Here is a 14,006-nt window from a genome sequence, read left to right as displayed (position 1 = left end):
CACATCTGTATTCCCAACACTTCGGAGGTGGAAGCAAGATTCTGTGGATGAATGAGCCTGCCGATCTGACAAGTGTCATTGTCACATGACGGGCACATTAGACGTTTGGTGAAAGTTAACACTAGGTATACTAAAAAGTTAAAACGGTTTTAGAAACCTCACCTATAGTCCTAAACAATGAGTAAAAGCACAGGTGTAAGGGAATGAGAGAATAGCCATACTCCCTTGTCCAATCATAAGCCCATTTTATATGGCATACATAATATAATGCAATACATGTATGTGGATTACACAATATATGTTACATGTTAGAGCACTGAGAAATGTTATGACAGCTATTGAAATGGCAGAAGCATGAGTGGTGGTGAGAGAGATAAATGGCCAATGTTGCAATTTGAACAGAACAGTATGTGTATGTTATCTGCAGATAGAATAACAGGTCCCAGGCTGGAGAGGTGGCTCAGCGGTTAAGAGCACCGACTGCTCCTCCAGAGGTCCTGAGTTCAATTCCCAGCAACCACATGGTGGCTCACAACCATCTGTAACGTGATCTGATGCCCTCTTCTGGCCTGCAAGTGTACATTCAGGCAGAGTACTGTATACATAAATAAATCTTAAAAAGAAAAAAAAAGATAATAGGTCCCAGACAAAGCAGCTAAAATATTTTGTGAATAATGAGTATGCGGGGGAGGAGGGAATAAGGTCAGGTACCAGGAAAAGGGTTGCTATCTTTTATTCTAAGCCTTTTTATACTTTTTTTTTTTTCAACAATCCAAACCCTAGATGAACCAACTACACAAATGAACAAATGAAGACTATATTTAAAAAGCACTTCCGGAATGTTTTAAAAGACTCTAACCAAAACTTTTAATTAAAAGCTTTATAGAATGCTTCTTGGAAATGAAAAGATTGATTTTGTATACAGAGTGAACAGTGGGCCCCAGAGAATCTTAATCTCCTCCCCTCTGAAAAGGAAAGCCGCAAACAGTATGAAACTTTAAATGTGTGTTTTGTCTAAGAAATTGAATCACACACTTCCACCCTCTAATTGCGTTCTTGTGGTTTCTCAATATACCAAAGAAGGGGCCTTTATTTTAGCACTTGGGAGGGGGCGTAGCACCGCCATCTGTACAGCACATTGGGCTACAGGAAGGAGACGCTGAGACTAAAAAGAGTTGCTGTGCCAGTGCCACGTGAGAGGGCAAGATGGTTTTCATTGCCTCCTTGTCTTCTAGTGCTGTTGCTACATGAACCCTAGATCCTGTCACATACATTGCTCACACACCATGTTTCCCTTATGTATTGTGGTTTTTCCTGACCCATTGAGCTCCCTTGATAACCTTCTCCCATGTGGTGTGCAAACAAATCTGTGCACAGGCGTGCGCACAGTGCCGCAGGCTGCAGAGGGAGAACACTACCAGCACACAGCGAGCGCTCAGCATGCAGGAAGAAAGCCTCAAAACAAGTCAATAAAGGAGCCAGTGCAGAAGTGTCTTAGGAGAATCTGGGGAGCACAGAAGGGGGATTCAAGAGGAATTACAGGAAACCCGAGGGAGGCTGGGGAACCCATACAGTGAGCTCTGAATTCAGGATGGAAACCATTGTCTCTTTCAGGTCAGGGACATGGAGGGAAATAATATAAGCAACCTAGGGATGGCACTGGGTGAATAAGGCACAGCAGTGGATCGCAAGGGATCTGGGGGGTAGCGTTTAGCAGAGAGAGTGGTTAGTCATTTAAGGTCACAAAGAAAAGAACAGAAAAGGGCGAATACTGGAACCAGTGGGGAAGAAAGCAAATTTGGTGATTGAGAGAATGAGTGGGGGAGGGGCCCTGGAGAAGTCAAAGATTACATCAAATTCAGCTTTGCTCAAGAGACTGCAAAATAGGAATGTCTGGACACAGGATCTTAAAAGTAATGTAAATACCTCTTATCTGATGGTTGGGCAAATTTGGCATTTATATATTATCTGTTTAATTTCTGGGTGCTGAAATGGGCAGGAAATTTTAATATGATATTTATAATCTCTTTGACCCTTTCCTCCTGGAATATACTCAATTCTTGGGACTGTACCTTGTACCTAGGAAGAGCTGAAGTTTACGTAGGCTTTATGTAAATCCGGTTGCAAACCCAAAGTGGCATTCTATTTTGTGTCTGTGTGTGTGTGTTTGTGTGTGTATGGTCTGTGTGTCTGTGTGTGTGTGTGTGTCTGTGTGTGTATGGTGTCTGTGTGTATATGGTGTGTGTGTGTGTGTGTGTGTGTGTGTGTATGGTCTGTGTGTGTGTGTGTGTGGTGTGTGTGTGTGTGTGTGTCTGTCTGTCTGTCTGTTTGTCTGTCTGTGTGTGTGTTTGTGTCTGTGTGTGGTCTCTGTGTCTGTGTGTGTATGGTCTGAGTGTCTGTGTGTGTGTGGTGTGTGTGGTGTGTGTGTCTGTGTGTGTGTGGTGCGTGTGTGTGTGTGTCTGTCTATCTGTCTGTCTCTGTGTGTGTGTGTGTGTGTGTGTGTGTTTGTGTCTGTGTGTGGTCTCTGTGTCTCTGTGTGTGTGTGTGTGTGTGTGGTGTGTGTGTATGGTGTGTGTGGGTGTGTGTGTATGGTGTGTGTGTGTATGGTGTGTATGTGTGTGTGTGGTGTGTGTGTGTGTGTGTGTGTGTGTGTGTGTGTGTGTGAGATCTGTGTAATCTGTGTGAAGCTGCAGTCCCTGAAGCACCATAGATGCTTATAGCATTTGGCTCTGACTCATCCCACTTGACTTTAGCTTTCCGAAAATATTTATCTATCTACAGATACTTACATTTTGCTTTTCTTCATTTCGTGATAATAAAGTTAAAACAAAACTTCAAATACTGTTGCCTGTTGGGGGTGGGGAGGACACCACGATTCGCAGCGCCATCTATTGACAGCAGGTGTAATTGACAGGCTCTGTCTCTGATTTTTGCTTTGTGTTTGGTGAAAGCAGGGTTTCTCTGTGTAGCCCTGACTGTCCTGGAACTCCTTTTGTTGACCAGGCTGGCCTCAAACTCAGGTGTCCACCTGCTTCTGGCATGCGCCACCACCAGCCCCCAAACCCCCATGCCCTGGTGTTGTTTTTGAGTCTTACTCCAAACAGGTTGCCAGCTGAGCTGGTTAAGCAAAGGTGTTACCTGTAATGTCAAAATCACCTACTGCTCAGTCAGCCAGAAACATTTTGAGTTTTTCTTTCTCTGTCACGAAGGTGTGGCGTGGCACTCTGGCCCGCATGCGGTACAAGAGGACCAAGGCAGCTTTAACAATCATCAGGTACTACCGGCGCTACAAAGTGAAGTCGTACATCCATGAGGTAGCTAGACGCTTCCACGGCGTCAAGAGCATGAGAGACTACGGGAAGCATGTGAAGTGGCCGGCCCCACCCAAAGTCCTGCGGCGTTTCGAGGAGGCCCTGCAGTCGATTTTCAATAGGTAAGAACTTATTGGCAAGGGCCACATGCCTGTAGAGCGGCACACTCCCAAATCATAGGCCACGGTGTTGGCTCAGCTCTTTGCTCTTGTGACATTTTCCTCTCCCTCTTTCCTGTGTTTGATCATTTTGTTTTCAAAGGGCATCTGCTCACCTCACAAAGTAATGGAACTGTCAGCGTGTTTTTCCTGTAGCACTTGACAGCCGCATGCCACAACTCCTGGATCAAAGCCACACTTAAGATAAACTACCATCATGCTGTCCCCATTTCCTGTCATTAGCAAAAAAAAAAAAAAAAAAAAAAAACCATAAATAACTTTCTTAACACACATACTTCAAACTAGCAAGTCACACTGGTCCTGCCAGAGCATCAGCTCTGAGCAGGGCTGTGCCGTAGCTCTGGAGGGGTTCCTGCAGCCCTGATGCTCTAGGCCCCCCAGAGGATCTGACGGAGCTGAGCATGAGGCCCAGGCCTTTCACGGTTCCCAGGTGCCTCTAAAGTGCAGCCAAGGGAGAAAACAACTATTTCAGGCCATGGCTTTTAAAAAATAAATACCCATAGGAAAAATTAGACTTTCCCAACTGATTTTTTTTTTTCCCCTGACCTGCTCTGAATCTGAGATTATCTTTGCCTAAGTTCTTCCTTCTCATATTTTTAGCTTATTTATTGACAGCATGAATGCAACAGAGACAGTGGTCCTACAGTGTCTTCAGGTGACTCCACACCCCTGTAGCCACTAGAATCCACAGATTCTCAAGCCCCTAACATAGAATTCTGTAGTACTTTCTTTTTCCTTTCTTTTCTTTCTTTCTTTCTCTCTTTTTTTCTCTCTTTCTTTCTTTCTTTCTTTTACGTTTTGAGATAGGCTTTCTCTATTATGTAACCTTGGCTGTCCTGGACTTGCTATGTAGGCAAGGCTGGCCTTGAACTCATGGAGATCCACCTGCTTCTGCCTCCCAAGTGCTGGGATTACAGGCGTGCAGCACTACGCCTAGCCACGTTGTAGTACTTTAGTAGACCCTGTATTACTTAAGCCATCTCTGGATTGCTTCTAATACACAACAACACAACATAGATATTCTGTGTATGGCTGTTATTATTGCTGTATTGTTTATAGGAAATAATCAGAAGGAAAATGGCTACATGTGCTCAACAGCTGCAGCCACTGTCAGCCTGACTATACTAGCCACCTGAGGCCAGTGAACCCAAGGATGCAGATCCCATAGATAAGAAGTGCTGATGAAATCGAGTGCTGTCTTAGCTATAATCATCTAATGACATTAACCAAACCAACAGCTCCCAAAGGGAGTCATTTGATAGAATTTCTTTTAAAAAGCACTACTTGATAATTCTGAATGTAGAAAAACTTTCCCTGTGCACTGAATTGGACTTTTGCTTTCTTTAGAGTTGACTCTATATTGGGAGACTATATACAAAGAGAGAAATTGCATGACAGGAAACTCATGAATATGTATCTCATTTGTACTTTATAAAAATTAAAAGATGCAGACCTGATGGTGCAGGCCTACTCCTTTAGCTGCCTAGGAGGCTGGAGTAGGAGGATCACAAGTTCAAAGCCAACTCGGGTAACTTACATCCTGTCTCAAAAGGTTAAAGGGGGGCCGGGGGGCCTTGGTACACAGCTCGGTGGTAGAGTACTTGCCTAGAACAAGGCCTAGATTCAACAGCCTAATCTCCAGTGACACAAAAGCGGGGGTGGGGCAATAAAGAGGAGAAGCAATGTAAAAGTTAGTGAAAGCAAAACTATCAACCCTCAGTTCTGAGATACAATGCTGAAAGTGTTAGCTTTCAATCTTGGCAAGCTTTTTCACGTGCAGATAAAATTTTTATTCCCACTATCTACTGCCTCTGTATTTTGTATATTTTAGAAATTCTTAAGCTGTTTTAAAATTCATGCTCATTGTTTCTAAGTGAGAATTATGCTTATATATAAAGTTGAAATCCACCATACTAGTCACTCCTATTTTTCTTTTTTCTTCTGAGGCAACCAGTCTAGCAATATTGTTAATACCCTTCTAAACTTCTGCCTATGCTTTTTTGAGTGCAAGTACACACACACACACACACACACACACACACACACACACACACACACACACACACACACACACACAATGTAAAAAGGCAGCACCATAAAGGGATAAAGAATCCAAACCCCCAGAACCCAGTTCATATTTTGGCAGGTTGCCATACTGGGTAAGACTATTGATACCTTTCTCCCCCCATCTCCCTCCTGGGGAGAGTGGCCAGCAAAGCACCTTCTAGCACTATAAAAGCTAGCCATGGGGGAGGATGTTTCCCAGTCAGGCCCTAGTTTATGTCTCCGCATCCTACCACCAATGTATACAGTTTCTTCAGCAGTAGGGTCATCAACTACTTATGGTGGACAACCTTGAGAAACTGATAGCCTGTCATTTGTGGGGGAGCTGGCTGGAACCTCCTTAACTGATAACTCATAGGGAGGCATCCTAAACATGGCACTGTTTCCACTTACTAATGCATGTTTTCTTTGAGTCGCATTTCTACACGTACAGGGTACTTTCATTCAAACTCCCTTCTCATTGTATTCTTAAAATTAGCTTGCAAAGTAGTGAGTTTCCATAGCTCTTTTCTATACATCCTTAGTTTTACACATTCCCAGTTCACGTTCCCATCCCCCACTTAAACCTTTAGCTCCCTGTGTGTCTCCTCTTCTTTCATGTCCCATATATTCTCTTACCCCCCTCTTCCTACTAAAGCCTCCCTCGCCACAGTCATTTCTGGCTTCCTGACCTCTAGGGCATGCCATGCTAAGTGTATAAGCCTAGGAATGTAAGCTAGGATCCAGACATGAAAAAAGAACACGGACATTTGCCTTTCTGAGTCTGTGTTCTCTCAGGGTAATATTTTCCAGTTCCATCGACTTTCCAACAGATTCCATAATTTCTTTTTATAGTTTAATAAAATTTCATGTGTGTGCATGTGCACGCACCACGTCTTTGTTACCCATGAATTGCTGGGCATCCAGGTAGAGTCCATGTCCTAGCTGTTGTTAACAGAGCAGCACTGGGCGTGGACGCGCAGGTATCCCTATGGCCAGAAGTGGGCCCTTCGGGTGTGTGCCCAGGATGTGGCTGCACCAGTGTGCACCCATGTTTAATATTTGTGATGACCACAAATGATTGTGATTAATTTCAGACTGCACTTTGGCCTGAGCAGTCTTCTCTTTAGATTTTGATGTTTTAAGTCTAGGGCTGATTAATTTGTATAAAAATTAGGTTTACTCATCCATCAAATAGTTACTGAACACCTGGTGGTTTTGCAGGTGCTAACCAGGCTTCCAGGGACACAGAGACAGTTGGGACAGACAGACAGAGTGGGAACAACAGCCTCAGCCTCTTCACAAGGGTCATAGTTGATGAATACATGAAAATATGTTCTCTCTGTCTCTCTGTCTCTGTCTCTCTCTGTCTGTTTCTGTCTGTCTCTGTCTCTCTCTCTCTCTCTCTCTCTCTCTCTCTCTCTCTCTCTCTCTCTCTCTCAATGAACCTTGTCACTTATATTCATCTAGTCAGGGACGCTTTTTATGTAAAGAGCCTGTATTATTTTAAACTATGCTGGCTACATATGGTCTCTCACATACTCTTTATTTTGTTAAACATGTAAAAATGTAAAGATTCTTCCTAGCTCACAAGCTGTAGTTTAGGGACCCCTGGTCTTGAATGTTTTTTTTTTTTTTTTTAAAGATTTATTTATTATGTTACAGTGCTCTGCCTGCGTGTACATCTGCAGGCCAGAAGAGGGCATCAGATCACATTATAGATGGTTGTGAGCCACCATGTAGTTGCTGGGAATTGAACTCAGGACCTTTGGAAGAGTAGGAGCCAGTGTACTTAACCTCTGAGCCATCTCTCCAGGCCCTGGTCTTGAATGTTTTGCCCTGTGGCAGTCTACGAAACGGATGCTAAAGGAGCCCAGTGTTCCTATGGGGCTTGTTTTTATCTTTCTGGAATCTCTATGTGTGTTAATTGTATTACTTTGTTTTCTCTTCTTTTTGTTGTTGATTTTGGTTGGTTGGTTAGTTTGAGACAGGGTCTCACATAACCCAAGCTGACCTCAAACTCCATTATATAACCAAGGATGACCTTGAGAATCTGACCCCCTGCCTCTGCCTCCCGAGTGCTGAGCTGTGGGGATGTGCCATCATGCCTGGCTCTAACTATGTTCAGATCATCCCTTTCCTCACAGTAATTGTTTGTGGCTGAGACTTTTTTGTGCCCAGTTTTGTCCTCTTCCTGTTATTGAGATAGCTGATCTTTATGACTGCAGCTGTTGTTGCCTACCTGAAGTCACGTATTGTGGCTTGTATGACCAGAATGAGGAGCTATATGGCTCTCACCGTGGCTGAACAGGTCAGGTGCCTGACTCCCAAGTGTGCTTCTGTGCTGAGGGTCTCACGAGTCAGGCGTGAGCCTTGTCCTGGGAAGTAAAGCAGAGGCAGGGTGGCCCTGCACACGGGAATGAAAGGGCAGCCATCAGAGGCAGCTCTCTCCCACCAGCACTGGAGATCCAGGGCACATTGGGGCAGCTGTTCAGCAAGCCACTCAGTGCTGTGGGGCCTGCCTGTCACCACTGGCTTCAGTGTTGGCCACTGTCACTCTTCTAACCTCTTTGCAAAGACTTTAGAGCAGTCTGTCTCATGTGGGCGATGATAGGCCCTAGAAATCCGGAGGGGACTCACACTGTAGTACTGAGCCTTTAGGTTTTCGTGAGTGTTTTGTAATCTACCATGGCTGACCCCCACCAACCATAACCTCACTACAGCCATCACCTCCTGGCCTTGCTCCCAGCCCCTGTCACTCAGGTCTCAAAGTCTTCTGGGTCTTGCCATAAAACCTATTCCTGAGAGCTCCTCTCCTTGCATTGAGCACACTGGTCCACACTGAGCTACCTCTCATCAGCACCTGCTCATGTCTGCCAGAAAGTCTTCACAGCCAGTGGATGGCATCCCCTATCCTCACAGTGTATGGGTTTTCTCTTATTCTTTCATTAGTTGGGTCAGTGGAAATTAACTATTTTAGTTGAAACCTATTCTAGTGCTCCATGGGAACATGTTTATGAATCATTGCCCTTGACTATTCGTCCAATTAGAGACACTGTGCTTTTAGCTTCCTTGATTGGCACTACCATTGCAGAACAAGAGGGCAGAAGAGTCATGTGAGGCAAAGTTGCTTAGCATAATTCTCAACCTGAATATTCTTGCTTTATGTTTGCAGATGCTAATACCAAAACAAACAAACAAACAAAAACAAAAACAAATAAAAACAACTGGAGTCATCCTTAAACTTCCTCTTTCCCAATAATCTAATCCACCATAAGAACCATTGGCCCTTCCACCAGAATGCATCCAGAGTGACACTTCCCTTTGTCCCTATCACAGCCTCCCTGACCTGAGTCACAATATTCCAGTGTGTGTTTTAAAGACACAGCCTCATAACAAGTCTTCTTGACCCTAGCCTACAGCAATGATAATCACCTTGTTAAAGCAGGAGTCGGGTCATCTAGTCTCTGTGCAGAACCCTCCAGGGGTGTCTCCCCGCATGCAGAGTCGGAGTCCTCCAGGGGTGTCTCTCCTCGTGCAGAACAGAGACTAGAGTCCTCCAGGGGTGTCTCCCCTCGTGCAGAGCCGAGTCGGAGTCCTCCAGGGGTGTCTCCCCTCGTGCAGAGCAGAGTCGGAGTCCTCCAGGGGTGTCTCCCCTCGTGCAGAGCCGAGTCGGAGTCCTCCAGGGGTGTCTCCCCTCGTGCAGAACAGAGACTAGAGTCCTCCAGGGGTGTCTCCCCTCATGCAGAGCAGAGAGTAGAGTCCTAGCGATGCCCTCATGACTGTGGATTCACTGAGCCCTCACTCTGCCTCTGACTTCTTCTTTTCCTTTCCCTACTCCATGCTGATTCGGCTTCTCAGGATCCCAGGTTTCCCCCTTAACTCACTGAGCAGCCCTCATCTGAGAACCCTTGCACTACTGTGCTCCCTCCTGCTGTGCTCCTGCTGTGCTCCTGCTCAGCTCCCCATATGTCTGGCTTCCTCCTGTATGCCTCTACTCGTCTGTCCTTACAGAGGACCCTCCCTAAGCACCATCATACCCATTGCTTCCGCCTGAGGCCCGCTCTGCCCTCCTTCCTTGTTTCCGTCTGCAGCAGTATTCATCCCCATCACATAGCCACATATATTTTCTATTGTCTGTGACTCCTAAAAGCACCTGGAAGAACATTCTGTGGACTGTCTTGCTCATATCAGTGCTTCCCCTACATAAAACGGGGCCTGGACTTTCATGGTACATAGGACAGGGTTGGATGAGTGATGAATCCCTGTTTCTGTGACCTAATAGTAAACGCAGGTTGTGTGTCCCATATTGAAAATAATTAGGACCAGAAGTGTGATTTAAAACTATTCAGACTATGGAATATTTACACAGATCTCATTGGTTGAGCTGTACTCAGGAAGGTTGGGACTTCAGGGCTTTTAGGATATCTGGTTGTTTTATACCCAACTAGTATTGTAAAAGCCGGAAGCCATGGAGGTCTAGTCACTGCAGAGCACACAGACAACAAGGAAGTTGTTTAAAAAATTCCTGTCTACAGGAAACTATATTTTAGCAACTTCTGTATACATTTTGTAAACCTTTTGCCTTTTTAGCCTAATAAACAATTACTTCATGCTACTTAATGACAACCTGACACACTTTGGGGAGTGAATGAGTGTCTAAGGCCTATACATCTTGTTTATTGCTTGTAGATGGAGAGCGTCCCAACTCATCAAGACCATACCTGCATCAGACCTTCCCCAGGTCAGGGCAAAGGTTGCTGCCATGGAGATGCTGAAAGGTCAAAGGGCAGACCTTGGGCTCCAGAGGGCCTGGGAAGGCAACTATCTTGCTTCGGTAAGTCCAGAAGAACAGTGTGAATTCATGCAGCTCTGCAAAGAAAGAATGTTTCCTTAAAATGTTAAAGAAACAGGGTAGCTGCTTGAGGCCTGGGTTCCAGCTGCAGCACTGTAAAGCAAAAAGTACCTTACAGAAAAACCTAAGTAATTTCTCTGAAAGGTGCTAAATTAAAAGATTTTGTTGCTTTCAAATGTACAATACTTGATGCATCATCTACTTTGAAAAGGATTATATCCACGTATATCAACACGTTCTATAACGTGGTCTTTGACCACTTCAACCACTTCCGCAGCCTTGATGAGGTCGTTGCACAGCTCTGGCTGTCCTGGAATTCATTATGTAAACCAGACTAGCTTCGAACTCAGAGATCCATCTGCCTCTGCCTCAAGTGCTGGGACTACAGACATGTGCCACCATGCCTAGCCAGCAGCCTTTTTTAATTACAAGCTTTATATTATTCTCAAATCTCTATTTCATCTCCTCTCTTAATGCCTAATTTAAAGTGTTTATAGGCCCTTTGATATGCTACCGCCCTTTGCTAGTCTAACATCTGAGTGAGAAGATAAAAGTATGCATGTGAAACTATATAGGCATAGTTGTAACGAAATTATCACGCAGTTGCCTTAGACCTGAAGTCTAAGAAGTCTCCTTTTGCTGTTCCCTTGTTTTTTCAGAAGCCAGACACGCCCCAGACCTCAGGCACTTTCGTCCCAGTTGCTAATGAACTGAAACGCAAGGACAAATATATGAATGTTCTCTTTTCTTGTCATGTCCGAAAGGTAAGTAGCTCTTGAAACAGACTGTCCTGGAGGGAGAAGACTGAGAGGAAACACCCATGTGTGGTCCTCTGTGAAAACTAGCAGTCCTGTGCAGCTGGGTATAGCACCAGTGAGCTTTGCCCATCTGTGCTGAGGAGAAGTTGAAAAGCCTGGCATGACAATTTTTGAGTTAAGCTAATAAAGCCTTCCTGAGGGAAAACTTGGATAACTTTTTTTATTATTTATTTTTTGAGGCAGGGTCTTATATAGCCAAGGCTGGCCTACAAATCACTGTGTAGCTAAGGGGAGGCTTGAGCTCCTCCCTACTCTCCCTGCCTTTGCCCCTCCAGTGCTGTTTTCAGATGGGTGCCGCCAAGCCCAGCTTTAGCAGCATTTCTGTTTTCAACAGCTTGGGTGCTTCCTTCAGGTTGGGGATTTGTATGCTCCTATGTGTATGTCCTTCAGAGCAACTACAGGTCTGCTCTTTATGGAGTGGTCAGTTACTGCCTTGACACAGGTGACATTGCTGCTTTAAAAACTAGATTTGCAGGGGCGGGAGAGGTGGCTCAGCAGTTCAAGAACTTGCCACTCTCCCAGAGAGCCTGAGTTTGGTTTTCAGGACCTGTGTCAGGCAGCTCACCACCACCTGTAATTCTAGCTCCAGGGCCATCTGATGCATCCGGCCTCCATGGGCACCTGTACTCACAGATGTATACCATACACAAACACACATGCAGATACACAATTTAAAAATAAATATTTTAAAAATACAAAAAGAAGAAATTCAAGTAATTATAAAGGAAGTTTATAAAGTAATCCCAGTGCAATTCCATATGTCAATGAAGTCATGCCTTGGCTTTGCAAAGATGCTATTGTACATGTGACACCGTACAAACAAAAAATTCAAAAAGCAAAGACTTCAGAACAAATCCTTTGTGTCAAATCCTAAGAAAAATATTTAGTGCTAGTATATGATTCACATTAGAATAATGAAATGTAGTTTTTCCAGCCAGCATGGTAGCACACACCTGTAATCCCAGATATCTGGGAGGCAGAGGCAGGTGGATCGCTGTGAGTTCCAGGCCAGCCTGGTCTACAAAGTGAGTCCAGGACAACCAAGGCTACACAGAGAAACCCTGTCTCAAAAAATCAAACAAACAAAAAAGAAATGTGGTTTTCCAGCAGTAAGTTTGCCAGACTCTGCAATGTTGATAATAAGGAATGTTTGCAGGCATGTAGGAAAACAGTGCTGCCTGGGGTATAAGGTAGTTTGAGTGAGCAATTTGGAAGATCTATCAAAACTGTAAATGTCTATACTTGCTTACTCCAAAACTCCACAACTCAGATTTACCTTACAAGTCTATTCATACAGATGTATATTTAAGTAGTAGCCGATAAAAGTTGCTTTAGTAAATTGTGACTCTATACAATAATGCTATAGTATAGCTGTTTTAAATGAATGGAGAAAGGATGCAAGTGGGAAGAGAAGGGACAAGAAGAATCAAAGGATGGTTTTTAAGATAGTGAGTATCAGCAAGGAAAAGACAAAGATCCCTGAAATACAGGAAAACATGGGATGAGATGGGGCACAGCAGTGGCAGAGGACTAGCCCAGCATTGCAGGCTACGTTCCATCCCTCACACCACAGAAGAAACAGGGAAAGTGAAGAGAGTGGCCCCATTAGACAGCCAGTGTCTCAGAGCTTCCCAGTCAATGGGTGAGCAGAGGAGCCATGGCGGAGCTCAGTGGAGTCCCTACTTGAAAAGACAGCTGGGAGCTGGGAAGGACTGAGACAGAGGAAGAGCAGAGCAGAAGACTGCTGCATGGGAAGAATTCCCTACGTCTTTACAGGGTCTGGTTTAGACACCAAGTACATACTGCTTAGACATGTACAAAGGGAAACCGCTCTAGGCTAGGCAAGGGCCACCATCCCCAAAGGAGAGGAGCAGAGCCTGAGCCCTCAGCCACACTGGAGACCTTTGGAGCACTAGGTGGAGCAGGAAAAGGATCCGCAGCAGTGTAGTGAGTAATCAGCCCTGCTGTCCTCCAGAACAAGCCTTAAGAGCACTTCCTGAAAGAGTCAAAGGGCTCTAAGTGGCCTAACAGCACACAGGAGAAATCTCAAAAAAGTTTCTAGAAATACAGAAACATCCAGTACTCAGAAGAAAAAAATCAGAATGCTTGACATCCAGTCAACAAGCTTACAGACAAGACATTGAATTCATAAAGAAATGAAAACTCAGTCATCCAAGAAGGCACAGACAAGATCATGGAGGCAATTATTAACATTCTATTGTTTATATTCAAAAAGCTTGAGGAAAGATTCAACATGTTTAATAAATGCCAGGAGACTTTTAAATGACTTACAGTTGAACTTATAAACATGAAATATATGAGGGAAAAGTGAAGTCAATAAGATTAACAGTAGATTAGACCTTGCAGAAGAAAGATTAGTGGATTTGGACTGAAATGGCTCCAATTGGAAAGGTATTTACTGCCCAGCCCTAGTGTCTTGTGAGTTCAATTCCTGAAATCCAAGTAAAGATGAAAGGAGTTACAGGACTCCACAAAGTTATCCTCCAATCTCAACATGTGCCCCTTTGACACATGGACACACAATAAAAATAAATTGACAATTTCTTTAAAAGAAAAACTAGTGAATTTGAAGACACAGCACTAAAACTACCCAGAACTAAATACATACAAAATAACAACAAAATAGACTCTAAATAAGGCATTAAAAAAATAAAACAGCACTCAGTAGGCAGTGCAATGCGTATCTCTGAGTGTGAAGCCAGCCTGGTCTACAGAGTGAGTTCCAGGACAGCCAGCAGTACACAGAGAAACTCTGTCTCAAGAAATTTTTTTTAAAAAA

General features: G+C 44.2%; 1 protein-coding gene across 1 annotated transcript in view; it reads left to right on the top strand.

Annotated features, from left to right (window-relative positions):
- Myo1d (myosin ID) overlaps positions 1-14,006 on the top strand; it is a 304,092-nt gene that overhangs the window by 176,456 nt on the left and 113,630 nt on the right. Inside the window, exons 17-19 of the mRNA XM_051158110.1 lie at positions 3,210-3,433; positions 10,226-10,370; positions 11,048-11,152. Of these exons, the coding sequence (XP_051014067.1) occupies positions 3,210-3,433; positions 10,226-10,370; positions 11,048-11,152 (474 nt within the window). The remainder of the gene's footprint in view (positions 1-3,209; positions 3,434-10,225; positions 10,371-11,047; positions 11,153-14,006) is intronic.

The sequence above is a fragment of the Acomys russatus genome, chromosome 16, assembly GCF_903995435.1.
Source record: "Acomys russatus chromosome 16, mAcoRus1.1, whole genome shotgun sequence".
In the NCBI taxonomy this organism is placed as follows: Eukaryota; Metazoa; Chordata; class Mammalia; order Rodentia; family Muridae; genus Acomys; species Acomys russatus.
This window is presented reverse-complemented; position numbering and strand designations above follow the sequence as displayed.